The sequence below is a fragment of the Falco biarmicus genome, chromosome 8 (genome assembly GCF_023638135.1).
Source record: "Falco biarmicus isolate bFalBia1 chromosome 8, bFalBia1.pri, whole genome shotgun sequence".
In the NCBI taxonomy this organism is placed as follows: Eukaryota; Metazoa; Chordata; class Aves; order Falconiformes; family Falconidae; genus Falco; species Falco biarmicus.
In genome coordinates, this window is record NC_079295.1 from 66219726 (window position 1) to 66247419 (window position 27694).

Sequence of the window (27694 nt, forward strand, 5' to 3'; positions counted from 1 at the left end):
TTTGTATTCAGCTGTTGTAGATTTAATACCTCTATTTGCAGCAAAACCCAGGCTGATGGGCAGGAGGAAAGAGAAGCTGTTGTGAACCAACAGCTACCAGAAGGAACAGAGGCCTGGGATGGCAGGGAATACTTTTCTTCTTTACAGTCATGCTTTCCTCTCCTAGGAAATCTCTCTGTTCTGATAGACATCCCGAAGGAACATGTCCGAGAGTGAGGGATGAAGTCTCTGTACTAACCAAAGCTGGCTGCAATGGCTGGGTGTGTTGTCAGCAACAGCGATGAAGTCTCTATTTCCAAGGTTTCAGATTTTAGCAATCCAGCTTGCAGAAATTCTCATCTTCTGCAGGCTTTTGGGATCCACTTGAAGAAGTAGCTTCCCCTCCATGCAGCTGCATTTGCAAATTTAAATACTTGAGAGTTTACAGCCAAATGTTTAGAAATTACATGTATACATGCATGTGTGTATTGCAGAGAGTCGCAGTCCTCAATATCTCCCAAGTTGCTCTTTTAAGTACCACAGCAAACCCACACAGTATGATACTGGCTCCATCCCAGTGTACCAGCAGCACAATTTGGTGCTAAAGAGACACTTTTACAACCTATAAATATATATAAACAGTGATGGTATAATATTTTCCGTAATATAGCTATGAGAATACAAAACATTTAAAGTAATTTCCTGTATCTAGATTTAATTTATGCTGTGCCCTGTCTTGTTCTGTTCATAAATCCCCTTCCCTACAAGCACTATAGAACTTGGTATATGAAAGACAGAATATCCATGGGAGATTTTAAATTAAGTTTCAAGGCTAGAAACACTCAGATAAATCTGAATATACCTGGAATACACGTGGGACTCTGGTCCACACCCGTACCTGGCCATGGCACCTCCTGATTCCACGGCCACGGCTGCAATGGCAGTTCTCACCCTCCGACATTCACAGCACCCTTCTCTTACTGGTCTGGTGACGCCTTCAGGTTTTGGCACGGTGTCTGCTTAATTAAACAGGGATCGTGCCCAAATGGTGTCTTGCAAAATGAGTTTCAGTGTGATCTGTGTGCGTTTCCCCAGTCCCCCGGGACAGCAGAGGAGCCCTGCAAGAAGGAGCACTTTCACAAGGTGATGCTTGTTGCTTCTGAGCAGCTGGTAGTGCCCCAGGCCCAGTTACACCCTTTAGCATCAGCCAGAGCTTTGCCTTTCCCTTTTAACCACTTTTATGGAGATGCAAGGGTGCACAAACGCGGTATAATCTATGCTCAAAGTTCCTTTTTTTCCCACATACCATTAATCAGTATATGGGTAAATCACCTGCTTGCTGCCCAGGCAATGAAAGCCTCCTGCTTCCCTGCTCATCTCCCACAATATCTAACATTTATTCTGATCTTCAGCATGTGTGTGCCTTGGCCAGGTGAGATACAGAGTGCCAAAGACACAAAGTAGTATTTGCTATCTGGCATGCGGTATGTATTGCAATTCCTAGTCATAATCATGTTTGAAAGTTATAATATTGGAGAGAGTTATTAACCTGGGCTCCCTTCCTGCCTCTTGTGGGTTTCAATCAGACACTGGGTGTTTTTCAAACTTTTTTTTTTAGCGTATAATTTCAGTACGTACATCAAGCAGAAAGAAAACAGAATTTACTTTAGATAAAATTAAAAGGACAGAGTTCCTACCACCCACCTACACCCAGTGAGGAGACACCCCCCCCTGCACCTCCCACGCTGGAGGTGCACCACCTTTCGAGCTGTGTCACTGCCAGGGCCATCAGCCGTGGTGTGAATCACGTGCCCAGCAGCCAGCCCGGGTACAGCTGGGGACCCCCAGGCTCCCTCCCCTCCCTTTAAAAGCCTGGCAGAAGCAGCATGTGCCAAGCACTTGGTGCTGCAGCCCCTGCCATACGCCACCACATCTCTTGCAGCCTGGCCACCGGGAGAGGCTGAGAGATGGCTGAGGGGGAAATCACCACTTTCACCGCCCTGACCGAAAAGTTCAACCTACCCCCAGGGAACTACAAGAAACCCAAACTCCTATACTGCAGCAACGGGGGCCACTTCCTACGGATCCTGCCAGATGGCAAAGTGGATGGGACCAGGGACCGAAGCGATCAGCACAGTAAGCAAACCCGACGGGGCTTCTTCGCATGCCTGCTCACTCCTATGATTTTATCAGCCAAGAAGGGGGGAACTGGGGAAACTGGGCTCTGTACCAAGCTCTCTTTCCTGCTGGTGGCAACACACCTTCCAGGAGTCAGCACACACACCAAACACACCTATAGCCTGTACACAGGAGCCCAGGGAGGCACATTATGTATGCTATTTCACATTATTTGCATATTAAATCTGAAACTGGTCATCAACATAATCGCAGGCAGGCAGATACACAGGACCACAGTGATAACAGCAGCATGGCTGGCTTATGCGGCAAGCTGGCAGCTGGAAAAAAAGGAAAGGCAGCCTCATATCCTACACACATGCAGCTATCACACACAATTCTATGGATTCTAACCCTATGCATTCGCTCTGGGTTAGAAGGTTCAGCACAACAGCGGGGCTGTGCTGATGCAGTGTTTCCCAGCTGTGCACAGTGGCTGTGCAGCTTTGTACATCAAGTTGTCAGCCAGAGCGGAAGGTCGAGCCCAGATTCCTCTGCGTGCAGAATGGACTTTATCTGTTTGTTCTGCACACAGTATCCCTTTGCCTCTGGGGAACTTCCCTCTCCCCTTATGCAGCAAATTAAATTCCTGCAGGATACAAAAGCCCAACAGAGGCAAGAATCTGCTGAAAGACAGTTATTTTGTGACATGGCTTTAGAAATGCAGACGTGTTACCATTCACTTTTTTTCTGAAAACAAGTATGGCTTAATGCATGCTTCAATACAACTTACACGTATCCATGTGTCACAGAGATTTAACAGGCCATCTGTGGCTGGAATCTCCTCTTGCTTGTCTCCATTCCCTGCAGTTGAAGATGCCAGCAGCTCCAGCCTGTGGGACACTGGGGATCTGCTGCTGGGATGAACTGCCCACGCAGATGCCAACACTTGTCCTACCATTTGCACATCCCACTGACTTTCTAGGAGCGTGATCCTTCTCCGTAACTGGCATCAGTTTACCCTAGGAAGCTGACGGGGCTTGCTCGCCAAGAAGTGCCATTTTTGTAAATGCCACTATAAAGTGCTGCAGACTATCTGACATAGGGCAAACCTTAATATAAAAAATAAATAATATCATCCTGTACAGCAAGGAAAGGTGCATGTTTGTCCTATTCGGTAGTTGTCCATGTCACCAGAGGCATCAAGAGCTCTCTCCCTGCCAGCAACTCACATGACCAGAGCCAACAGTGGTGCTGAGGCTCTCTTTGAACCAAACCCCACAAAGCTGTCAGACAAGGGCTGCACACCTGGCCCTGACACCAAGCAAACCCTTGCCCTTGGCACCTCTCCCCACTGAGCTCGGCCAGGCTGTCAGCAGTGACCGGTGGAGCTGCACAGAGCAACACCCCCCGCAAACCACACTCATAAAAGAGAAAATGGCTGTGTAAGGACAAAGACACAAAGTCCAAGGAATCGGTTGGGAAGTTTTAAGCTTTTAGGGCTCTTGCACTTCCAGAATTCCTGAGAGGAATTTTTTTAAACCAATGCCTGAGGAGAGCTGAACCAGCAGTGCAGCAAAGGTCCCTGCGGGGCTCTGCAGGCAGCGGGGCCGGGTGCTTCCCCACCACTACATGCTGGAGCTCTCAGTTCCCGGCAGAAACCTCCAGGCACGCCATATCCTGAACATTTACTGGAATATAACTGGGACCTGCCAGGCTCCTATATGGTTAGAAGGAGCCGAGTCTGCCTTACAAAGTGCTAAGAAAAGCACTTTTATTTTCTTTAAACCACAAGCGTACATGTGGCTTTCTCCCCCAAACCTAACCTTTCTTCTTGTTATTGTTGTTTTAATGAAAGGCAATTTATTGCAGAGTTTTATTTATAAACACTGTTTCCCCACCACTCGCACAGCACGCTGTAGTGCTAGGGGACAGGCAAGGATGAGCTCACAAAGGCTGGACAAACACAGTGCAGGGCAGGCAGCCTCCAGCCCGGAATAAATCAGGCACGTAACCCTTCCCAAACCCCTACAAGAGGCAGACAAGGATGCTCACCTAAAGGCTCTGCAGAAGACAGGACCAGGCTCATAGGACCCACAGGCCAGCAGCTGGAGAGGTTATATGAATTCAGCCAGAGTCTGTGCAGCATTTTGCCAGAGCTAAGATTTTGCTGGAGTCAGAATGGGGATGCAGATGCCCATGTTCCTGGGGAGCTCAGCACAGGTTTGCAGAGCCAGTGGCAAGGCAGGATCTCCTGAGACACAGGATGCTATGAAGGACACAAGTGTCCAAGCCTCTGTGCTCCAGCCTTGAGCCCATTATCTCACAGCATGGATGCTGCCACACCGTCCAGACTTTTTCCCTCCAGCAAAGTAAGCCACCACTTGGGAGCACGCATTTCCCCTCCAGCTGCTGGTCCCTGCAGCCACACCATGTGCACGGGCAGCAACTGCAGGTAGCATTCCTGCACATGACACCCACTGTGCCCCAGCACACTCACACTTTGCCACTGCTGGCCTGGGGCCATCTGTTTGGAAATCTCTGCCAAAAAGGAACCTCCTGTAAATATCTTGTAAACTTAGATATCCTGATGTACAAATATTTACAGAGGAAACTCCTGGAAGGGCTGCATGCCAGTGGAACAACCCTACTGGCAAGGTACCCTGCCTCTGAGCACCAACAGCTGCCCACAGTCCTGCCCCTGCACCTGGAAAATGCCAGAGCTGCTCAGCACCACTCCCTGGCACGTGAACGGCACCATGGGATACCATGGGGCAAGCATCAGCCAGCATGGAGCAAGCCAGATCCATATGGGAAACCCAGGAGTGACAGCGGAGAGAGGTCCCCTGGGAGGGATGAGGCACAGGAGCACCCACAGCTCAACCAGAAAGCCAGCATGCGCAGCTGCATTAGAGCCTGCATTGGTGCTTTGCAAACTGCCCCTGCCCACATGCATTTTATACCAGACAAATATCAAGAATTCATGTTTTTGTCTTAAATCGCCTTGCCAGGTGCCAGCCCCAGAATCAAGGTGGGTCACTAAGGAGAACAGAAGTCACTTGCTCCAAGACCTTGTCTCCTAGCCCTATGTGAGGATCCCCTCACTGTGTCCTTTGCTACCGTCTGTGGGCATCTTGAGTTTGCGCCATGAAATGAAAAGAAAACTTACCAGGAAATTGCAGACCCTCAAGGGTGAAGCCCACGCTCATTTCCACAAACAGCCTTCTCTGTTTCATCCCACTACATCATGGAAGGAGATATCTGCACAGAGCTGTAAAAACCACAAGAATCTGTGCATGAGCTCTTTCCTCTAGACCCACCATTCTCCTTCCCTCTGCAGCCAGAGACCTTAACATTCCTATTGGCAGCTGGAAGGTTCCCCTGCTCCCTTCTCTTGGTGGCAGTTTTTAGGACAGTATCATCATTTTTAGCTCGTTCCCCTCTTTCCCTGGCTGGACTTCTTGACCATGTCCTGGGGCTGCAGCACCACAGGGAATGAAGGCGGGCTGGGGGCTCTCCCACAGCAGGGTTTGCCAGCTGCCAGCTCCCAGCCTGAACCAAGCAAGCACAGGACTGCATATTACTGCAAATCTGCACCCACGCAATTTACTAATTAACCGTCATTTACTGAGCAGGAAAGCCAAAAAATGAAGAATGTGAACTACTACAGCAAAGATTTTACTGGGACTGGGGCTTCTGCCATACCAAGAGGTAATATTACCTTCTACTTCATCCAAATAAGGATAAAATAAAATAAATCTAAAGAGGAAGGAAAGAGCTGGAGCTGAGGCATCCATTCATACTTCATTCAAACCAGCCTAAATATTTTTGTTATAGATCTCTACAGTAAAAGCTCAGGAAAAAAAAGCTCACTGGGAGATGGGAATGATCATGTGGAGGAGCTGGATTTTGCAAGTCACGCAAATTATAATTGCAGCCCTCCGCACGTGCCAGTGGGGCCGATAGTTGCTCAGTCTTCAGTTTAACTGCCAACCCATGACAGCAGCATGGGGTCCACTCTGAGCACACTGGGCTAGAGAGCTGTCATCCCAAAGCTGCTCTCCAACCAAATGGCCTCTTCCTGATAAATACATTGAACAAGAACCTGAGCCAAGTTTTAATAATTTTCTGAGACTCCTGTAATTAGCAAAGAAAGAAAAAAAGGAACGCACAGGGTGGGGGGAAAGTTACCAGGCAAATAGAAGGGTTAAATCTGCTGTGTTAGGTACAGGTTGCTGATCAGAGGTGGCCCAGACATGCCAGCCTGCAGCTGCAGCACAAGATGAATAAGGAGCTCTTTTGCCCTGGAGTTTCTAGTTGAGGTCTGGCATAAGTAGCAGGGACGGAAAGTGGGTGCCTGGCAGGCTGCATGAACTGACACAGCATCACCACGAACCCATCATCCCCCCCCAGCCTGTGTGCTGGCAGGCTCAGTCTTGGTTTAGTACCAAATTCACATTAGTGCCGCAAACCAGAACAACGTAGGATGTGGCTCATGGCTACCTACAGGATGTATTTTTTTTAGGATGAAGATCATCCCTTTCTGTTTCTCTGCTATCCATCTATGACATGCTGGATAAAGCCAGCCATGGCACACTACTGGATGGGATGCTTTGGATCGGGGTTTTGCAACACAGGCTTCTAAAGTCTGCCTGTCCCTACTTCCACTCTTGAAATACTTCTTCATATGTCACCCCTTAAGTGTCTTGTCAAAACCACATGAGAAATTTGTAAAGTAGAGCCAGAATTAAACCCCCACTCTCCTGTGTCCCCTTCCAGCATCTTAACCAAAAGGCTGCCCTTCCTTTGATGTAAAACAATGCAAATATTGGTCTTTGGTTCCTAAAGCACAGCTGTGGGGTTTCTTTGATGGAGAGGGTATAAGGAGACATTTCTATTACATGCTGTACTGTTTCCTATACACTCTTTGTAAGCCAGGCTTCAGAACAAATACCCTGCTAACTCTCCTAGCACCTTGGACATTATCTCTGAGAACCTCTTTTTATTTTCTTTCCTTTTTCCTACTTTCATTTTTGTTGTTCTTGTTTTATTTTTACTTTCAGTTCAACTCCAGCTAAGTGCGGAAAGCGTGGGAGAGGTGTATATAAAGAGCACCCAGTCTGGGCAGTACCTGGCGATGGACACCAACGGGCTACTTTATGGCTCGGTAAGTCAGAGGTTTATGTGGGACCAGACATGGAGAGGGTTTGAGGTTTGCAGAAATCTCATAGCTCTGAGTAATGCAAACCACAAGCAACAATTAGCCTCTGTCTATTATTTTGGCAGCTGGATGGCTGCTCTTAATCTGGCTTTATTTTAGGGGAAAATAAATAAATAACCAAATAACACCATTTACCACCCTGCCTCTTGAAAAATACTGTGTTTCATATCTGACACTTGGCAAATATTGTATTTCATATCTGGAGCAGCAGCTGCTTTGCTATCCCCTCAGCAGCTGCAAGCTCTGTAAATGGGGCCAGGGCAGGGTCCCTGGCAGGGTGCAGGGCTGGTGCAACTCCAGCCCGGCTCTTCCAACCCAGCAGCGCCTTGCCCACACCTCTGCCTGGCTCCTGCCACCTCTCCATAGCTTTGCGAGGCAGTTCAGAGCTGCTAGTAGGGCTGCAAGAGGAAGCAGCCCCAGGCAATGACCCACAGCCACTGAGCAAAGACCTCATGTTTTTCTCTGCATCCTGGTTGCACCAAACCCTGTGCTGGAGGCAGTGGCAGCATCCACAACGTGCCAGTGTGAGCGGGATTGTGCTCACCCCACTGTGCCCATGAACTGTAGGGCACAGAGTCACCGAAAATAATCTGGGTCTTTGAAAATAGTCCCATTTATAGGAAAGTGTGCAACACAAGCTTGGTCACAGGCTGCTTAGCCTCATCAAAGAGCTGTTTTGTTCCCTGTGCTCATGCTCTGAACCCTCAGTTGCCATCACACAGCCTAGTGCCAGAGCAGGAGCCAGCACCAGGACCAGCTTACAGAGCACGGGGCTGGGCTCGGTTACTGCCAAAATGCCCAGGTCACAGAAAAGCTACTCCAGTAGTCGTCCAGGGGACTAGATGAAGGTTATCTACCTCCACGCTTTAAATATGAATTGTACTGGGGCACGAAGATCTCAGCGGTGGGCCTGGATGGCATCCTAGCCAGAGAGCACCCGAGCTGGGATTGCTGCATTAGGAACACATGTCCTCCTCACTATGGCACCACCCCATCTCACTGTCACTACCTGGGGCTCTCTTTCAGCAGTTACTGGGTGAGGAATGTCTGTTCCTTGAGAGGATTGAAGAAAACCATTACAACACATACGTCTCCAAAAAGCACGCGGATAAGAACTGGTTTGTAGGTCTGAAGAAGAATGGGAACAGCAAGCTGGGGCCGCGGACTCACTACGGCCAGAAGGCAATCCTTTTCCTCCCACTGCCCATCTCGGCTGAATAAGCCCCATCCCAGAAGCTCAAAGACAACCCCAAACCCCAACCACTGCCACCTTCTTTCCCCCGACCCCACCTCCCTTTTTGCTAGTATGACAGCGCCAAATGTTAGAGCTCCGAGCTTTAGGTAATGGCTTTACCAAAAATAGACAAAACAGAGGTCGGTCCTCTGCTCTGCACAAGGCTTTGCAGCCATGAGGAGAAAAGCCCCGACACCCTTGCAAAGCCCATCAGCAATCCCTCCTCCCCCTGCCCTGTGCCAGCTGTTGGTCATATCGTGCCCGCTCTGCAGCTCCCAGGGACACACACAAACCTGTCCCAGGCAGGCACCCAGAAACGTGGCCAAGGGCACCCCAAGGACACCCTGTTACCAGAAAATGGAGGCTTTTACTGTCCCCAGTCATTCTAAGGCAAAACCTCCCTGGATACTCTGTATTAACGTATTCATCCATCTAAGCATGTAGCTTCTAATATGCCTTTCAAGCAGTTTCAGGTTGCACCATCAGTCATGTTATCAAGTGCCAGCCTGATGAAATACTTGCCAATGTCCTCGGTGTGTTAAGCTAAACTAGCATCAGCCAAAAGCTCCAAGCTCTAGACATCTTAGCCTCCCTTACAACATGAATATTGCTATATTTCATACTAGTACCTGCCATACGTTATTTGTATTTATTTATTAAGTAAATATGTCTCTTCTATAACCTGTTTGTAAGTAATGCTAGGCACCAAAGCCCCTTGACACTGCTGTCCCAGTGAGGATGGGGCAGAGTGGGAGTGACTCAGGTCTGATGCTGAGGGTGTGATGGTGCAGCAGGGAACAGGCCGCATGATGGTGGCAGTGCATCGCACCTCATTCCCAGGGGCTTCCACCCACATTCCCAGTGTCCGGCTAAATGGGGCTCTAAAAGTGGCGCTGGGGCCCCTTGGTGGCTCCCAAACCCTCCATGAAGCTGGGTTTCTCCTCTCCTGGAAACAAGCAGATCTCCTGAGCAGCTCAGGAGCCTCTCCTTGCCAGGTGAGAGCATCATGGGAGCACCACACTGCCAGGCTCTACCCTGGTTCAGCTCGTCTGCCCCCATCCACCTCGGGTACTTGCAGACACTTACAGCGACCAGGCACGAGCTGCACAGGGTGACAGATCAGCCCAGGCACCGCTGGGGCAAAGCCTTGCTGAGTCAGCGCTTCTCTAATCACTTCTTCCTGAGTGGCAAGAGCATTTTACCATACAGTGAGTTTCCTCATGTGTAGAGTAGCCCAAAGCCTTTTACTAACCTTTTCTGGTGATACTGCATTAAAAATTAAATTGGGAATAGGTTTAACTCCGTTGCATCCATGTGACTTGTCATGGCCCAGCTGTGGCTGCGGGTGAGGTGTATGCGGAGACATGGCCAGGGGTACCATGGTCGACAGGACGGATTCAGCAGCCATGGAAGTAGAAGCACAGGAGTCCTTCATTTATGCAAGGCTGGAGCTGCAGCAGCGCTGCGCAGCCTGTCCCGCAGCAGGGGGAACACTGCCGAAACTCCCCTTCGGTTCAGTTCTCTGTTCGGTTTCAGACTGAGGTTTCAGGCTGTAAATAAAATACGCACGTACAGTGGCAGAACAATAAAGTTTGAAAGGAAATATTGCCGCAGGCTATATTTGGTCTGAAATTAAGAGGCACTCAAGTAAAAAAGTCTAAATCTTTCCAGGGGGTGAAAATGGAGCACGGTGCTGCTTCACCCCAGGATGAGACACAAAAGCCAGTCACTCCAGTGGCAGCACCTGAGCAGGGACATCCCTCAGAGGGAGCTGGGGGACCCTGTGCCACAGTGGATGATGCTGCTCCCACTGCATGGAAGAATGGATGGCCACAGCCTGTGCACTCCTTATTGTTTCTACAATAATAATCTCAATTTGGCAATTCAGGGCAGGGGAGAGCAGAAATCCAGGGAAAACAGGACTTGCTGCAGTTCACATGGCTGAGGAATGAGAACTATCTTCTCCTTTAGCCTGGACCACAAGCTGGGCTGGGGCAGGCACAGAGCCATTGTACCTAATGATTCCTAAATGCTCTTCCTAATGCTTCCCTTCCTACAGTCCCGCCTGTCCGGCCTGACTTTCCTTGTTCAGCGCGGGGGGGGGGGGGGGGGGGGGGGGGGGGGGGGGGGGGGGGGGCGGGGAGCGGAAAAGACATTTAGGTACACTGTGTAACAAGGTAGTTAAACATTACGTTGCTGAACTAGTGGTGGCTGTGGTAAAAAGCACTCCTGTTTGGAAAAGATGGATAATCTAATTTCCTTTACCTTCATTTTTGTATAATAGACCCTTGGAAACTGCAGAAGTATATATTTGGCAGGAGCATCAGAGCAGCTGCTCTCCCCAGCTTTGCAAAGTGAAATTTTTCTCTCAGAGGTGAGCTACACAGAGTACTTCAGAGCTGAACAACAGAGCTCACGTTTCCGTACCAAACTTTCTGCAGAGAGAACACAAACAACTTTCCTGTTTACACAACCTGGGGCCAAGCTGGGGCTCTGACGGCTATGCACAGCCTCCTTGTGTGCATGCACACAGCACCTTCTGGGGACCGAGACAAGGCCGGCAGCATCCGCCAATTAGATACTGCAATCTATTTTTTCTTGTCCCTTGGGGTACTGCTGGGATCCGTTCCCCTGTGTGTGTCACCTCACTGCTGTGCCTGTGGGAGGGTTTGCAGAGACACACTTTGTGCTGAGCAAACACAACCAGGGATGGTCATCTGCCCCACAACCAGCACCGCAGGTTTATCGGTTCTCTCATCCTGACTTAAAAATGATAAATGATAAATGACCTGACAGCCCCCACCAGCTGATGCACTGAGCTCTTGGGGAGGGAACCTGCTTTAGGCTGGTGAGCTGGGGCATCAGCCCTGCATCACAGAGGGGGAGCCACAGCCCAGCCTCTTGCCCACTGGTGTGAGCCCAAAGTCCACGTTTCTTGCACAGCCCCCAGGCTTTGCTCTGGAGTTCACCTTCACAGCTCCCATGGCCTCAGGCTTCCATCCACCTGGGCTCCCCGGCTCACTTTTTCCATTCCTGCCATCCAGGACAGGGACATGGCAACAAGCACTCCCTGTTCCTGGCAAGCCTCAGATGAAACCATCTCTACTTGGAAGGAGGAATAAAAGGCACTATGCCTTGTATATTACTGCAGCAGCAACGAGCCACACTCTAGAATTGCTCTGCTAATTTTTGCACTTTCTGGCTCTGAAATCTTTTCTCTACCACTGATATCGTCCCGGTGAATCGTCCTCCCAGGCAAAGAGGGAGCTGGTATGAGAATGGCAGAGCCATGGTGGGGAAGGAGCACGCAGCAGCTTCAGCAGCACTGTGGCTGCAGAACCCAGCAGTGCAGGGACCTGCGGGCACCAGCCCTGCCAGTGCCTGGCAGCTTCCTTGCACCTACCCATTGCCACAGCCCTTTGGTGCTGTTACTCACCTCGGGGAACAGCATGGAAATCAAGTCAAAAGGTGATTTCTGCTCCTCCTGGAGGGCTGCAGGATACCAGCTACTTTTCTTGTCCTTTACATAGCCAAATTTCCATACAGCTGCCCATGGGGTCATCAGATGTATGATCTTGCAGGTATTTACTATGTGCACACTGAATGCTTGAAGGTCTATGAATATCAGCTTCTAGTTTTCACTTATAATTCCCAACAACCAAAAAGGCACGTTTTTTACTGTATATAACAACTAAAACATTTTCATTAAAAGTACACAATGCCTGCAAAAAATCTACTCTGCACAGGTGCCTTCCCGCCTGCCCACCCTTCCACCCCCCCAAAAAAAATAAAATTAAGCACAGCAGTAGGATAACTTTGGGGTTTTTTTTCAATATCACCATATCACAGGTAAGCTAGCTGGTTATCCCTAAACTGGCAAACACCTGTCATTGTTTTGCACTGTTGCCTTATTTCACACATTCAAGCACATGTAATGTAATTCATACCAAGCTTACACAATCACACTATAAAAGGTGAACAAGCAATAATTCATCAGCTCTGCTGCCACCACAAAACACACACAAGCTTTTAGTTACCTGAATGGTGAGGTAAAGCAAAGGTGGTTCAGGCCAATGGTGGGCGAGGAGTGGATGCATGGCTCCCTGCAACCCTTCAGCTGATAAGGGTATCATCATCGTCATGTGTGCCCGCATCCGACACCTGCAGGGACATGGTTCCCTCAGCAGGTTGAGCGCCTCCATCTCTACCTTCTGTGCTGCTATGAACTTGTAATTGCTTAATCACAGCGGATGAGAGTTGAGAAGTTTGACATTTAAACCAGTATCTGGCAGTGTCCAGTAAGGACTGAATATCTGCCAAAACCCTGGATTTAGCCAACGAGTTGCAGGAGAAGAAAGGAGGAGAGAAGGACTCATCCACCGCCAATGCTCCTGGCACTGCTGCTCTGGCGGGTCCAGCACCTGGGGAAGGCTACAGACGATGTTCCAATGACAAACACAAAGCTGGGCAAGACAGAGCGATAGCTGTGCCATCAACCCCTTACTTAAACATTGTGGTCACATTCCTTGTGAAAGTCTGGGTTGTCACTCAAGTCAAAAAATGAATGAATGCATGACCAGGAGATCCAGGTTTCTAATTAAACTGGAAAGCTGGAAAGCATAATGCCCAATATAGTCGTGCTGTCTTCCAACACCTCATTAACTGCAGGGCACTCCTCTCGTTAGACTTCTGCTGGTCAGAAATGACCACCACAGGTACACACCTGACACCCAACTGGGGAAAAACGTCAACACTTTGAAAAATAATCCCTAAGGAAGCCACACTAATTGCTTCAGACAGATGAATGTGCAAGGATGACATTACCCAGAGAAACCATGCTTGCTTTGGAGAGTTCTGTCCTTAGGGTGAGGGGGGGGGGGAGAAGAGAAGACTTAAAAGATTTAATAAAATCATTACTCCTGAAGATCTTTCCCAATATGTGTAGTGAGCGCAAGCGTGCTGCACAATGTTTCTGGAGTGTGTTGGAAGGATGGAAAAGCAAGTGCTGCAGCATGACATGACAGGGTGAGCTAGGGAGGCATGGCTAGGCGGGAAAGGACAGTGGCATTCAGATGCTCAGTAAAATTTACAGTATTCAAACCTAGCAGCAGCCAAGGGGCATCCGATGGGCTAGATTTCTGCCTTTTTCAGCTACAATCTGGCACTGTCTTCCAGCAGATCTTGCCAGGATCTTGCAATTCCACATCCTAAAGAGGCGGAAGGAGGACGTGGTGCAGGGAAGGCAGGGTCTTATGTGATCTGACAACCCCTCTCCCAGTGCTGAGGTCTGTGGCATCTGCACACACAACTTCACCAGGGCTCTCCAAAGCCATATGTTTGCCTCCATATCAAACCTCTCAGGTTGAGGGCATCCCTGTTCAGCTCTTTTTGTTTCCACAACAGCCCAGTCCAGAAGGGTCAGGACACAGGAAGGGCAATAAGAGGCCACGGATCTCAGCAGAGCTGTGTGGTGCAGGAGCTTGTTAGCTCGATCTAAAACTCCACAGACATCTTAACAGACTGCAGCCTCGAGAACATGCCATCAGCCAGGCAGAGCCCCAAGCTGCAGAGGACTCTGAATCTCGTCTACTCTCTCCACCTGTTTGGCTCATGAGTCCACTGCAGGATTTAAAACCCAACTGCTAGTTCCTGTAAACTGTTTATCCTGCATCATTAGGGAAGAATGTAAATCTGGGTCTAATGGCTCCCACGTGTTTTCCACATATGACATGAAAATGCCCAGGAAAGGTAAAAGCTGGGTAGGGCAGGGCTGTCCAGCTGTGTCTGGCTGCAGGTGCTTGACAGGTTTGCTAAAGGGGGGCAACACCTCCGCTCCATGGGACAGATGGCCCAGCGGCCGTGCAGTCAATCACCAGCTCCCTTTAAATGCAAGTAGATGTCCTGCCCACCACTCCCTGTGTCTCTGGGGAGATTACTCCCATAGGTGCCAGACCTCTGACTTTGCAGTGTTCAGCACAGCACAGGGCTGCAGGAGCCCTAGCAGCAAGGGTCAGCCGGTGGGCTGCAGGAGCTACCAGCCCAGCACAGCCCCTGAACAGTGGGGAGCACCCGACAGAACCAGCCCAACGCATCCATTGTCCTGGACATTTCCATGTCTTCAACCCAGGAAGCATCACAAAGGCAAGTGGCTGGGCTGCTTCTGTTTTGCCACCAGTTTTCGAGTGGGATCTGGCAGGAATGGGCAGGGAAGAGCTCCTGGAGCAGTGGACGCACCAAAAAATAAAGAAAATTTAAAAAGCACTGAACCCCAGATTGCCCGGTGCCAGGCACACAGGAACTGGGCTCTCCCGCAGCACAAGAACCTGGCGATGATGTCCCCGTGCTGCGGGTGCCCAGGAGGTGGCGATGCGGAGGCGCGGTAGCGGCGGGGACGGGGGGCAGGTCGGAGCACTCAGCCCATCCCACACTGCTGCTGCCCGCGGGTGGACACCGAGAGGCCAACATCTGGCTCTGCATCTGGCTGATAAATGGAGCGGGAGGGAGTTTAAAGGGGCCCTGGAAGCCGCGGGTCCCCCTCTCCCCTCCTCCCGTCTCGGGGTGCCGGGTGCTGCTCCCAGCCCACGGAGCCCCTGCTGCAGCCCACATGGGTCGTGGCTGGCAAGGGACCCCCGTGGGAAGCAGGAAGGGTAGAAAGGGGTTACGCTCCTGACAAGCCTCGAGGGAGGGTTTGGTCACAGGGAGAACACTCATCCCACAAGTGGCTTCTCCTTCCTCTTCCTCTAACCCAGAGGGCTGCTTCGTCCGCAAGACACTGCTCAGCCCCAGCCAAAGCAACGAAGTATGAAATAATCTATTATTAAGCTCTGGGAACTGATGGGAATCTAAGCAAAAGGAAAGCTGGGGTTTCTGCTGCTTTTCCTGTGGTCGGCATTTTAGAAAGGCTGCCGGAGGACACACACGTCTTGGGGCACTCGAGGCTGTGGGAGCCATGGGATAGCGCAGTGGTGGGTGGCCAGGGCCAGGGCCGCAGGGCACCACAATGCCATGGAGCACTGTCCCCTCGGAGGCTCTGGCAAGGGCCGAGGGAGCCCCCATGGCCACCACAACCTGAGCCTGGCTCTTGGTGATGCTCATCCCTGCAGCTCTCTGTGGCTCTGGGATGCAGCAGCACTGCCCATGCCCCCACCATCTGCACACCCCATCCCCAGCACCCACAGCTGCACCCCAGACCTTCCTCAGCCTTCCTCAAGCACAGGTGCCATGGGTTGTGCCAAACCATATCATGATGCACTAACCGAAATAAGCTCTTGGGACAGCACATCTATTCCCACATGTGCTGTGACTCCATTTTTAGAGCCCATATCTGCAGCACTCCTGAGCTATGGAGGGAGTTGGGGTAAACTTCTGGTCAGTGTAAATCAGTTCATTAAAGAGCTGTGACTTTAAGGGTGCAGGTCCAGCTGGGGAGAACAGGGGAATGTGCCAGAGAAAGGTCTGCCAAACCTCCCCCTCGAAGCATCGCCAGTTGTTTGCACAAGTTGGGCTTTTTCTAAGCACATGCAGCAATTTGTTCTGGCGAGCGAGGATAGCTCGTGGCAACTGCTAATCCCAGCTTTTGGTCGAGACCCTCAAGAGCGGGGAGAGGCTCCCACTCACAGCTCTTACTTCTCCCAAGACACTGAGCATCAGGAAGCTGCAGCTTAAACATCAGTGTAACCCCCACAGAAAGAGTGGTCACTGGTAATGGGTTTACCTGCTTAATTCTCTCCAGCCGTTCCTGTCTTTCAGGGTTTTCCCCTCCCTACTAATATGGTGCTGCAGGAAACCCTGCTTCCCACATTAAGCAGATTGTCTGCAACAGTACAGGCAAATACATTTATCACACTGAATTCTGGAGCCATTGCACCGCAGTGTTTCTGGGATATGCATCCTCTGCTGCTCATATCCTCCCCTACGCTGTTTCCGGAGCTGGACTGCAGACACATTTATCACCCAAGGCACAGAGCATCTTCACTCCCCCCTGGCCAAGGCCCTTCCCCTGGGACCACCTGCTGTCACCACCAAAGGCACAGAGAAACCCTGGTACACACAGTGACCACAAAACCACCTCCCAGCCCCACTGCCAGGGCTCACCTCTGCCCTGCACAGCTCCACAGCAGGGGGTCCTGGGTGGCAGGTACGCTTGGGACAAGCTCAGACCACTCCCTGCCACCCCAAATCTACTGTTTCTCTGCAGAAGTTATCCCAACATGTATTTCCTCCTTTTGCAGGTCAGGAGCTGGGAAGGAGGGTGGGTGGGCACCTGTACCCACATGTACCAAAAGAGCCAAATGCTGCAACATGCCTCAATTAAAAGGGGTGTCTAGACTCAAATTAGCAAACGTTGGCCTAATCCTAGAAGGAAAGGCTCCGTTACAGCGCTGCTGGGCAGGATGCTGCTCCTGGCCATGCCTGCGCAGGGCTGCTGGGGGAGCAGAGCTCACACCACTGAATTTGCTATTTCAGATGTGCCCATGGCATCTGGGGAGCCCCAGCAGTGGGCTTCTCCCCTAGGCTGCCCTTCGTAAGCCATTCAAATCACATTTGTCCTGAAGCTGATGTTCTTTTTGCTTCTGAGATGCTAACAATTTCTGTGGATTCTTTCTGGATGTTATTAGAAAAACGTCTTGGGTCCACCAGGCTGCTGGCAGCAAGCTCCTTCCTCACTTCCCCTGCCCCGGACCCCTGAGGCCAAGGAGCAGACTCACAGAAGCTGCAATGCTAGTGTACAGAAAGCAGCAGACAGCCTGGCTCAGGTCCACATCTGCTGCCATTCCCAAAATGCACCCAGTCTCAGAAACCATCCCGTGCCTCCGTTTCCCCACTGCATAAAGGAGCTAAATACCTCTTCAGGCAACACCAGTGGGAAATCAGTGTCCTGGCAGAAGGGATGAGCCCCGGTGTCCTACCTGCCGCAGATGCTCACTGCTCATGGTTTTGGCAGTTTCACAGTGCTCGAGCTACAGCGTCAAGGAGCCAGTGTGGCCTGATCCTGCATCCTGGCCCAGCATAGCCAGCTCTGCTGTACCCAGAGCAACCGCAGCACTCATGTCTTCCTCTCTTCTGCCAGGCACCTGAGCAGTCACCTGCAGCACAGAGGAAATGACACAATTACTGATAAACACAGGGGCTCCCACTGCTAGTTTCAGCTCACCATGAATGTTTCCCCCCCGCTTCTCTCCGCACTCTGGTCATTCAGTCCTTTGCCCTTTTTCTGATTTGCAATAGTCACCCTTTGCTTGCATGAAAACCCGATTCCCTGGGGCAGAGCTGACAGCTTCCATCACTTTGGGTATGGTTTTATTTGGCCATTACAGCTACAGCCTGAATGTGGCCATAAAGCACATTTATCCTTTATGACTGAACTCTGTGCCAAATTAGTCTCAGTTTACGGCTCATGCTTTGTATGTGGTGTTCACCACGGGTTTTGCCATGCCTGTGCCTACACCAACTGCAACTGCGAAACACAGGTGAGTGAGAGCAAGAGAACAACCTGGGGGACCAGCATAAATGCAGGGACCAGCTCCCCTCTGAGCGTCGCAGCCATGCCACATTCTCCATTCTGCTCCTGCACTGCCTGTGCCCCCTCCATGGTGAGGCACCACTGATGCCCCAGCGAAGGGGACCATGCTGCCCAGGAGCAGCAGCATCCCCACAGTGCCACAATCAGGAGGGCGCGCGCACAAAGCTCAAGGGGTTACTCGTGGGCAGCTTGGCTTCCCTGGCCAGCACCCTGTCAGCAGCCCCAGGAAACATTTCTCTAGAGAGATCAGGGAAGATAATCTGAAGACAAATGCAACTGTTGGACAAGAGCCTGCATGCAGATCTACATGCAAACGCTGGTGAACACAAGTCCAGCCTGTCGAATGACAACTGCAGTTGCCAGCTTGTTGCATGTATTAAAAACACACCTTAAGTACAGGACAAATAAAGGAGGAAAATAATTTCCAGTCAGAGCCATGAAAAGCAAACAGCTTAGATAAATCAGGCTGCAAGGGGTTTGCTCTTTAGAGAGTAAGGCCTCAAGCTCAGGTCCAAACCCCCCTCTCCAAGGACAGTTCCAGCTCTCCAAAGCCAAACCAATCGCAGCTCAAAGCCATCTGAATCCAATCGCTGCTTAGTCTGGCAGATCCATCCTTGTCACCGTGCATGGAAATCCAATATATGGGAAGAACGTGCAACAAAAAAATGAAATTCTGTTTATTTTCATAGCAGTAGGTTTGGCCTAAAGCCTTTACTTTTGTGAAGAGAGTAACTCTGCTGCTTTTTTTTTTTACCCTTTTTTAATTGTTTTTCTAAATGAAATTTAAAACCAACAGGAAAATTGCGGGGCACTATCACAGCATCTTTGGTGAGATGCATGCTGGCCAAAGGTGCAATTCCAAAACAAGACACTGCAGTAATGAATCATAATTAAAATACCATTTTACCAGTTTTCCTTAAGTCTAGACACATTTTCCCCAACTTGCCAAATGCAAAAAACATCCTATTTTTTTCTAGCCAAAAAACCTTCCTAAGCAAGAGTTTGAGAAGGGCATCCATAAGGAAGGCAGACTGTACCCTTACCATGTCTGCCCATATCAATACTCTGAATGCACAGGTAACTCTGGTTTCCCCATACACCACGTATAATCCAGCAGGAGCAAGAAGAGGAAGTTAGGAATGGGAGGTTTTGCAGCGTGGTTTTTGCAGAAAACGAATGAACAAAAGGCTCAGCTAGAAATGTATTTATAGGGACAGTTCACAAATCCCAGCTGAGCAAGGCGAGGGGCTGCCAAATGGGGAGCAAAGATGCTGCAGTCCTGCTTCCCAGTTCAGGAACTGGGAAAAATTCCCTGTATATGGGGAGACGTCAGCTGCAATGGTGCTCAGTGTGGCCCAGGTAAAGAGGCAGGGAGGGACGCATCGCCCAGCTCTGTGGCATGGTGGGAAGAGCCAGACCCTGAAGGAAGCTGGTAGGAAGCTACTTGCTTGGGCTTGGATTGTCTCTGTTCCCAGGCTCCTTTCTAGATGGTTTCCTTCCAGTCTGAAATTGTTAGGGGAAAAAAGGATGGTGACAAAGTAGCAGGAAGGGAAAAACAACATAGCTGTCTTGCAGGCCCTGAAACGTTGCAGATGTCATTCTATCTGAAGGAAAAGACCAGTGCATGGACACTGTGCTTCAGCATTAGCTCCAAGCAACACCATACAGGAAAAACATCACCCTCCACTCATGTCTGCACTCCTGTGCTGCGTAACTCCAGCTCATTCACCATTTCAGGCTTTAACTTTCTGTGCATACCGTGTGGTTTATATTGTGTTAAGCCCATCTAGACAGCAAGTAATTTCCTCATGCTTAACAGCCCTCCTGTTCCTCCCTGACATCTGCCACAAGCCACTAAGCCACGCTGATTAACACCGTCTCCACCAAAGAGCAGAGAAAGGTCCCCATGGCTCTTAAACGCCATCTGCTCCTCCAGCCTGCCCAGGCAATTAGTCCTATAGGCTCTGGGGCTCTGTCTCTATAAGATACCTTCTTCCCCCTTAATGCTTGTTACACATGTTGATTTATCTTGTGCATGTACTATGATACCTGTATGCTCACCACAGCTTCATGGATCATCCTGCTTGCCCTGCCAGGGGCTGCTCCATCCCGCTACTCTGAACCCTCCTCCTCTCCTTCTCCTGTCCTTCAACACTGAACTACAGGTTTTAATCCTCTCTTTTTCTTTTTAAATCAGTAAAATACTTTTTCTCATGGCTCACTTCCCCACTCCTGAGGGCCCCGGTGTCCAGCGCTGCCTGCCACAGGCTCCCACACCCCACAGCTCCGGCCCTGCTGCCCAGCTCACCTTCCTCTGCAACCAACCTAGAAATTACAACCCCGCAAAAGAGTTAAAAGCTAGCTGGGAGTGTTGCTTCCGCCCCACTTCAGTGCCTGAACATCAACCAAAAGCAACTAGGCAGCACACAATAACTTTGCCAGCAGCAGTGAGGTTCTGCACAGACAAGCAATGTGACAACAGCAGCACTGCCCACCTTGTCCGCTCCAGGATCATCACCCAAAGCCATTTCCATTCACAAGCACAAATTCAGTTTTCTTTCCCCAAGCTGCCAGCGCCAAACCCCCAGCCCAGAGTCCCTCTGCCTCACAGACAGGGGTCTGCTGCTCCACAAGTACTATTGCTGGGCACCATCCTTGTCCCAGCCCATGGCACAAGCACCCAATGCAGTCCTGCTTGAATGAGGCCAGCTCAACAAGAAATGGAGTTTTCTTGCAGTGCTTTTCAGGGACAGGAGGGATCCAGCAGCTCACAGAAGAGTGTTGCTCAGATTTAATTAAGCTTGTTTAGAAACTCTTGCTGTCTCACTGGTGCCATTTCCACACATCCGGCAGCCCCAGGCAAAGCTGCATTTATCTACAGGGCCAACACAAACCGCCACCAGGATGCAACCCTTTACCTCTGACAAATCTATAAATAAGTAAGTGTCAAAAGGAAGAAAAAAGGAAGAAGAAAGGGAGGGATCCAGAGGAAGGAATCTGCATAGGGAACAACTCCATCTGGGCCTGGTATCGGCGCATGCTCACCACATTGCTGCTAAAAGGTATGATGGGTTCTGGCCAGCAATAAAGCTGCTGGCTCCAGCCCTGCAGGGATTAGGCCAGTTAAAATGCCGAAGGCTGCAGGCAATTATCTGCTGAAATGGGGGCCACACAGCTCGCTGCCAGGAATTCCTGAAAAAATAAAACAGGTGGACGCTTCCCTGCCCTGGTCAGGCTGGGTCCCATGCAGCACTGCTGATGGTAGGGAGCCAGGGGCGCTGTGACCAGCATCACCTCTGGTTTCTGTCCTGGGCAGCCATTGCTTCCTGCCGGCATTTATTTACCCCATGTGTTTATTTTCTATACGTTTTGTCCTGAAATATGTTGCTATGCAACTTTCTAGGCTTTCCCATCCTGCTGGGGTAAACCCAACATACGTGGAATGACATGGAAGATTGAATCAGCCATTGCTGCTATTATTGTGTTCTGGCTTCTGCCAGCTCTGCAGAGGCTTTATGGGGTTTGGAGTTTTTTGTTTGTTGGCTTCAAACCCACTCCCACCCCACCTGTTTTTTGGGGTTTTTTTTACTTAACTGGTGCTTTTAACACTTGCTATCTTCAGTCTTTTCAAAAGTTAGAAATGAAGGAAAAAAAAAAAGCTCTGCTTATCTGCTCCTATCTACTTTTCCACATTTTCATGAAATTAAGAGAATCACTCTGGATGCCCTGGGTGATTGCTGGGATGTGCCAACAGAGCGGTGACCACAGATCCTATTCTGCAGGGTATAACTGTGCTCCACTGTTGTTCTGCGTGCCTTTTAGGACAGTTCAGAGCACGCGTGAGCCAGCATTTAGCATCCGAGTCCAGGACTTTGGAGAAAAGTTCATCCATGACCCACCACAGAGGTTCAGCGTGGTCACGGGACAGATGCTTCAATGTAGTAAACTAGAGATGTTTTCCTCTCACTGTCACAGGGAGGGATAAGGACAGAACACAAGCACTGAAACAATCTCGCAGTGCTGAGGTCCCACAGTCTGACTTAAGGTCAGTGAGCTCTGTTTTTCCCCCAAAACTTAGTCCTGGGTCCAAACTAAGCACTGGTTGTTTCACACGAGAAGCTCCTTGGCTGGTGACCTCATGTAAGGTCAGTGATTCCAAAGCATCATTACTTTTTCCAGAAGGACCATGCAGTTTTGCCTGCTGTCATTCCATCTCCCAGGGGGCACAGCCTGCTGCCAGCTCGGCTGCAGGAGTGGGCAGCGACCACAGTAGTTGGCTGTCAGGGCACACTGCCCAGTACAGCACCTGCCCCTCTGCCTGCTCCTGCTGCCTTGCCCATCTCTGGGGCCATCGACTGTTTCAGGCAGGACAGCAGGATGCTCTCAGTCCCAGCTGTTGCAGTGCTGAGCCATCATCACTGCCACGACCAGCCCCCAACCCAAGGATCAAGAATGAGAATGAAAAGAAAAAAATAAAACCAACCTCTTTGAAATCAGTTTTAAGTAAACACAAAATTGATCTCACAGGCTTCAGTAATCACAAGCATAAATTTGGGTTTGGCTGGGTTCTATGTTTTGCTTGGGTTCTTCTGCATTGCATATGAAGCCTATTTCAAGACAATTTGCTTGAGCAGTTCAGCATATCACCAAGGCTAACATGCACTCCATAGTCACCTAGGAGCCACTGCTGTCCCCATGGCCACCGGCTCCTGGCCTGAAGCACAAAGTCCCTGTTCCTTATTCCTTGGGCTCCTACTACCATGAGCCTGCCCGTGCATGAGCTAGTTCAGTATTGCCAGAAAATGAAAAGTGGGGAGAGGTAAAAGCATGTCCTCTCCAGGAAAAAAAAAAAAAGGGGGGGGGGGGGGGGGGCAGAAAAAAGAAAAGAGGGAAAATAATAAGATAAAAAAGTAATTCTATACCCTCATTTTATTCCAGTGAACAGTACATTATTCAGTCAGCAGACTGGATGAACTCTATGATCACACCAGGAAAAAACACCATGCTTACGAGTGTTAGTCCAATTCTTTCTGTCTCTGCACCAAGCAGCCATCACCCTTGATCCCTCGCACAGAGCAAAAAATGAAAAGAGGCCAAAACTGTGATGGGGAGATAGGGAGCTGCAGTTTTGACCTGCCCCACATTTGAAACTGGGCTCAGCACCCAGCAATCTGTGGATCCAAACCTCTCTGAGGCTCAAGGAAGGGGAGAATTGTCCAGCTGGGTATTGGCTTGGCTTCACTTATTACAAAAAAGAAAAACAGAACAAAAGAAAGCCAAGTCATTCTCTCTTGTTGGGTAATTGCCCCCAGATCAGGCATCTGCATCCTCAGCAGGTGTAGAAGCATGTAGAGGGAGGGAGATGAGGGTTTCTGGTGTCTGTCTGGAGATAGGTCTGGACAGCTTGAAGAACACCCAGATTACCCTAAATTTCAGAGAAAAATAGGAAGAAAGGGAAAAGAAAACTAACTGAAGAAACAAGATGTCTTGTTTGTCTCCCTAATGTGTACGGAAGCCTGTGAACCACACAACCCCACAAACGGCTTGGAATAAAGGCAAGTAAAACCTTTATCACCATTAATTGTCCACTGATGTGCTAATGCTGTCTCTCCCTGATGCCATCCCCAGGAGAGCTCTGTCTCTCCCTGCAAAGGTACCCAGCCACTGCTTTGCAAGGTGAGGGGAGAGGAAACTGCAGAGGAGGACAGCAAGCAGGCCCAGCGCTAAATGAGAAGGGAAAAGAGATGCTGGAGCAAACACTGTGTGAGGCTGGGGCACGGTAGCAGCCGGGAATCCGAGAGCTTCAGCTCCATGGCTGTTTGTACAACAGAAAAAAAAATAATGGGGCTTATGCAAAGCTTCCTGAGCATTTCCACATTAAATTCCACAGATCTCCAGGCAAAATTTCTGCCAAATCACAGGCCTTGGCTCACACGTGAATATCACAAAAGCAGAAAAAAGTGCATGAAGAGCTATTGTTTCTAGCAAAGCATTTTCTTGTTTCTGCTTGGAGAAGCTCTGGAGGTTATTTGCAGCCTTTAAACTGATGAGCAGCTGACATAGCCCAGGCAGGGGAGGAGGACAGCAGCAGTGGCCAAGTAATGATACTTCATCCTCACAGATGCTTTTATCCCTGTTTTCCTGAGCACATCTCAGGAGCTAGCAGGGTGCTATTATTACTCCTCTGTTTAGATGGAAGTTGAGGCATAGTTTAGAGTGAAATTATTTTGGTCTTTCTTAAGATTTGGTGCTCTGGAGGCTTATTTGGGAATGTGGGGTACAAGATGAAATGCTCTCCTTCAGCTGCACTCTCAGCTTCAGGCATAACAGGGGCAAGCAGCTACCCAGTGATTCCCAGCGGGATGCACAGAGGCTGGAGCTGTGGAAGGGCAGATCACACCCCTACCTCTGCACAGACTCCCTCCCCTTAAGACACTCCTGTCTAGAACTGCACAGGGAGGCTAAAAGGCAAGGAGGGTGAAGTTCTCATTTGTTGCCAAATTTTGCAGACGTTTAAGGCTACTTTAATTACAAGTTTTTACATTTTGCAGAAACTTCTATACAAAGTCTGATGCAAAGCAAAATGAAATCCCTAATGATGCTCATAACACGGATAAGTAAGAAAATACCCACTGAAATCCCTAATGCCTGCAGTATGGATAAGTAAGAAAATACCTGTTTCTTTGACTTCTTATTTCTGAACAGTAAAACCTTTCAGGGACAACCTAGTGAGCCACAATTGTTTAACACTGTGGATCTGCACATGGGCTTCCTCATGAAATGCATTCACCTACGCTCAATACCTGCTGACTTCAGCTATCTTTGCACACAGGAAGAGATGTAATTATGCCAGCTTACACACAGCTCCCCAGATTCCTGCCCCCAGACACCACTGCTTCTGGTACTCATTTGTATCACCAAGAACAATTAGCAATACATGGGCAAGGCCAATTACACTTCTGAGGGACCTGAAATGATCTCACGCTAGTAAAATCCACACTTCCAGATGAAACGCATGTTCAAGTGCAAACTGCCAAGCCCCTTCCCCATCCATGCTCTGGGCGGTACATCCAGGGGATGGCTGTATTTGCATGCCACAAATTCACCACTGTCCCTTCACCCCATCAGGTGACAGGATGGGACATTAGAACTGGGGCAAAGGTTCTTCCTCAAAACTACATTCTTGCACTCAGCTGGGCACTTCTGCTACTGGAAATGTTCTCCGCTTGTAAGAGTTGGTCTAAAGAGAACAATTTTGTCTCAACGTTGCCAACAGACACCTGGAGATGGAATGTGGTCCTCATGGACACCAAGACACAAAGACCCTGGAAAAGAGAACTGCACAGTACAAGGAGTACTATGCCGCTCCCTGCAACCTGGGACTGAAAGGAACAACTGCACCCTGGGAAGGAGAACTGCACGGTACAAGGCCACCTGGGATTGAAAGGAACAACTACAATAAGGCCACATAATAGCTGTCCAGAAGATGGATCACAGCCGTGGTCATAACAACGAACCAGAAAACATAAACTTCAGGTGAACTTTCTTCATTATATCATCATTATAATACAAAAATACACTACCTGGTCTGAAGCTACCCGCCTCTGAGGCAGACCACACCTCGGGCACTCTTCTTTGGACATGCGTGATAACCTGGCTCGAGAAGGCGGAGACTGGCAACAATCCATGGACCAGAGGAGAAGCAAGGTGTGCTGCTTGTCATAAAAGATGCCCTCTTAGCAACCAAACTTTGGAGATCTTCCCCACCAAGGATCATGACGATCGGAAGGACCGGCAGGATGCTGCCTGGACCTGGGACCATAGGGACGCCTTGGACCAGTGGTGGTAGCTATAATCTCTTCCCTTTTCTTTTTACTTTACCTTTCCTTCACTTTCTGTCTTTCTACCTATCGCAAGCTGCTTTACGGGCAAACAATAAAATTGTGCTGTTTAATTGAAGCATAACCCCTTGGCGTGGTCGCCTTGATTTTTGCGCTTAGAGATCATAGTTTACGAACCATCACAATTCCACTGAGTGGACCATGACACCGCTATACTGAGCCTGCCACTTGTTTTTATCCATAGCTGAACAAGGCTGGCTGAGGTCCCTGGCTACCTGTCCTTGCCCCAAGACAAGCGGTCATGGCAGCCCCACCTCCCAAGGGCAAGGGGACAGAGGCACAGCTCACACCTTACTGAGGCATCTGCACATTCACATGCTCTCCCCATGCAAGCTCAGCCGCAGCAGGAGGAAAACTAGAGCGTGCCAAAGCCCTATCTGACAAGTGTTAGAAAAATTACAAAGCTGCGTAGAAAAACATACAACTACTGCACTTTCCAAAGAGATAAGGGCCTGGGGGTGCCATTCCTTGGCTGGGAGGCTGAGTGCTTCTGTACTTCCAGCCAGACCAAAAGCAGGGACCTGCTGAAAGCCTGGCCATTGAAACTTACTCTGTTTCGCCAGCTCTGTCATCAGGTCCAGTAACAGATACTACCTTCCCCTGTTAAACTCAGCACTCACATACTCAACAACACACTCCTACAGCCCAAGTTTACTCCTCCTCTACCCGCTGGCAAAGCATCCTGCTGCTACCACTGCTAGAACAGAGAGGCAGAGTAATTAGTCCATCATCATAGGAGACAGGAAGTTGATCTTTGCTGGGACAAGGTAACTGGTGGTAAGGGCAGCAGCATCACCATGCTATGAGCTTTGGGAGGGTTGGGGCAGCACTGAGAATGCTGGATTGAGTCCACTGCAGAAACACAGGTCCATCCCAGAGCACAGAACAGTGCAGACTGCTATGAAATAGAAGCATTAATTACATCTGTTGGGGCTGACACATCATTTATGTTAAGCCATATACCACTATGGCTGAACCTACCCTGAAAACCATTACCAAACCAAATTCACATCCATAAAACCTTTGCAGCTCATCCCCAAGTATTTATCATTTCAAGAATGGCTGTTGTTATCATTCAAAACCAGGGTGCTGTATGATTTTCAAAAAAGTAATATGTAACTGGCATGATTATAAATTGGGCTGTACTTATTCATTCACCATGAGCGAATTATTCAGTCTTCCAGAATCCCAACACAGAAACCCTTCCCACCGCCTACACTGAGATGTACGGTACGTGCTTTTAGTGGTTTGGCAGTTGTTCGTCCTGTCTGTCCTTTGTGACAACCACAAGTCCAACTGCAGCAGAGCCGGACTGCTTTAAGTGCCTTTGCACTTTTGCAGTAACTTAATTATGTATTTGCATTACATTCAAGAAAGCTGACTTTTCAAAGTCTTGCAGGGCTTGGAACAAGCAACAATTACAATCAGGAAGTGAGCAAAGCGAGGCATCTCCCATCTTTTCATGGAATAAAACTCCCGTTTCTATCATTATAGGGGTATATCAGATATTAAATTCAAGATACCTGAATACAGGAAAAGCATAAGTATTCTACAAAGAAAATTCATTTTCTTGCTGTCAGATACGTTAGAGGAGATTTTCGAATTTCAACGGAAAAGCATTTCTAACTGCTATCACATTAAATAACCTGGATTTTCTGTGAAAAACAATCTGCCTGAACTGCTGAAGCACATAGGGAAGAGCAAGTAGAGATGCGAGGGCC

The 27694-nt window shown here is 49.4% G+C and overlaps 2 protein-coding genes and 1 long non-coding RNA gene across 7 annotated transcripts in view; 1 reads left to right on the forward strand and 2 right to left on the reverse strand.

Annotated features, from left to right (window-relative positions):
* ARHGAP26 (Rho GTPase activating protein 26) overlaps positions 1–8271 on the reverse strand; it is a 211390-nt gene extending 203119 nt beyond the window's left edge. For both annotated transcript variants that reach the window (XM_056348080.1, XM_056348079.1), the window contains exons 1-2: positions 8173–8271; positions 5264–5365 (exon numbers count right to left, since the gene is read on the reverse strand). The gene's annotated coding sequence lies outside the window, so the exon portion shown is untranslated. The remainder of the gene's footprint in view (positions 1–5263; positions 5366–8172) is intronic.
* Positions 1–10157, forward strand: part of FGF1 (fibroblast growth factor 1) — a 31965-nt gene extending 21808 nt beyond the window's left edge. For 2 of the 4 annotated variants that reach the window (XM_056348082.1, XM_056348081.1), the window contains exons 2-4: positions 1922–2115; positions 7158–7261; positions 8342–10157. In XM_056348082.1, the coding sequence (XP_056204057.1) occupies positions 1947–2115; positions 7158–7261; positions 8342–8536 (468 nt within the window). In that variant the 5' untranslated portion in view covers positions 1922–1946 and the 3' untranslated portion in view covers positions 8537–10157. Of the gene's footprint in view, positions 1–1921; positions 2116–2906; positions 3276–7157; positions 7262–8341 lie in introns of those variants that run through there. The other 2 variants (XM_056348084.1, XM_056348085.1) reach the window with 2 other exon arrangements.
* A 1113-nt stretch (positions 10158–11270) lies between these two features.
* LOC130153407 (uncharacterized) overlaps positions 11271–27694 on the reverse strand; it is a 32984-nt gene continuing 16560 nt past the window's right edge. Inside the window, exons 5-6 of the long non-coding RNA XR_008823364.1 lie at positions 17459–17635; positions 11271–12710 (exon numbers count right to left, since the gene is read on the reverse strand). This is a non-coding gene — a long non-coding RNA (uncharacterized LOC130153407). The remainder of the gene's footprint in view (positions 12711–17458; positions 17636–27694) is intronic.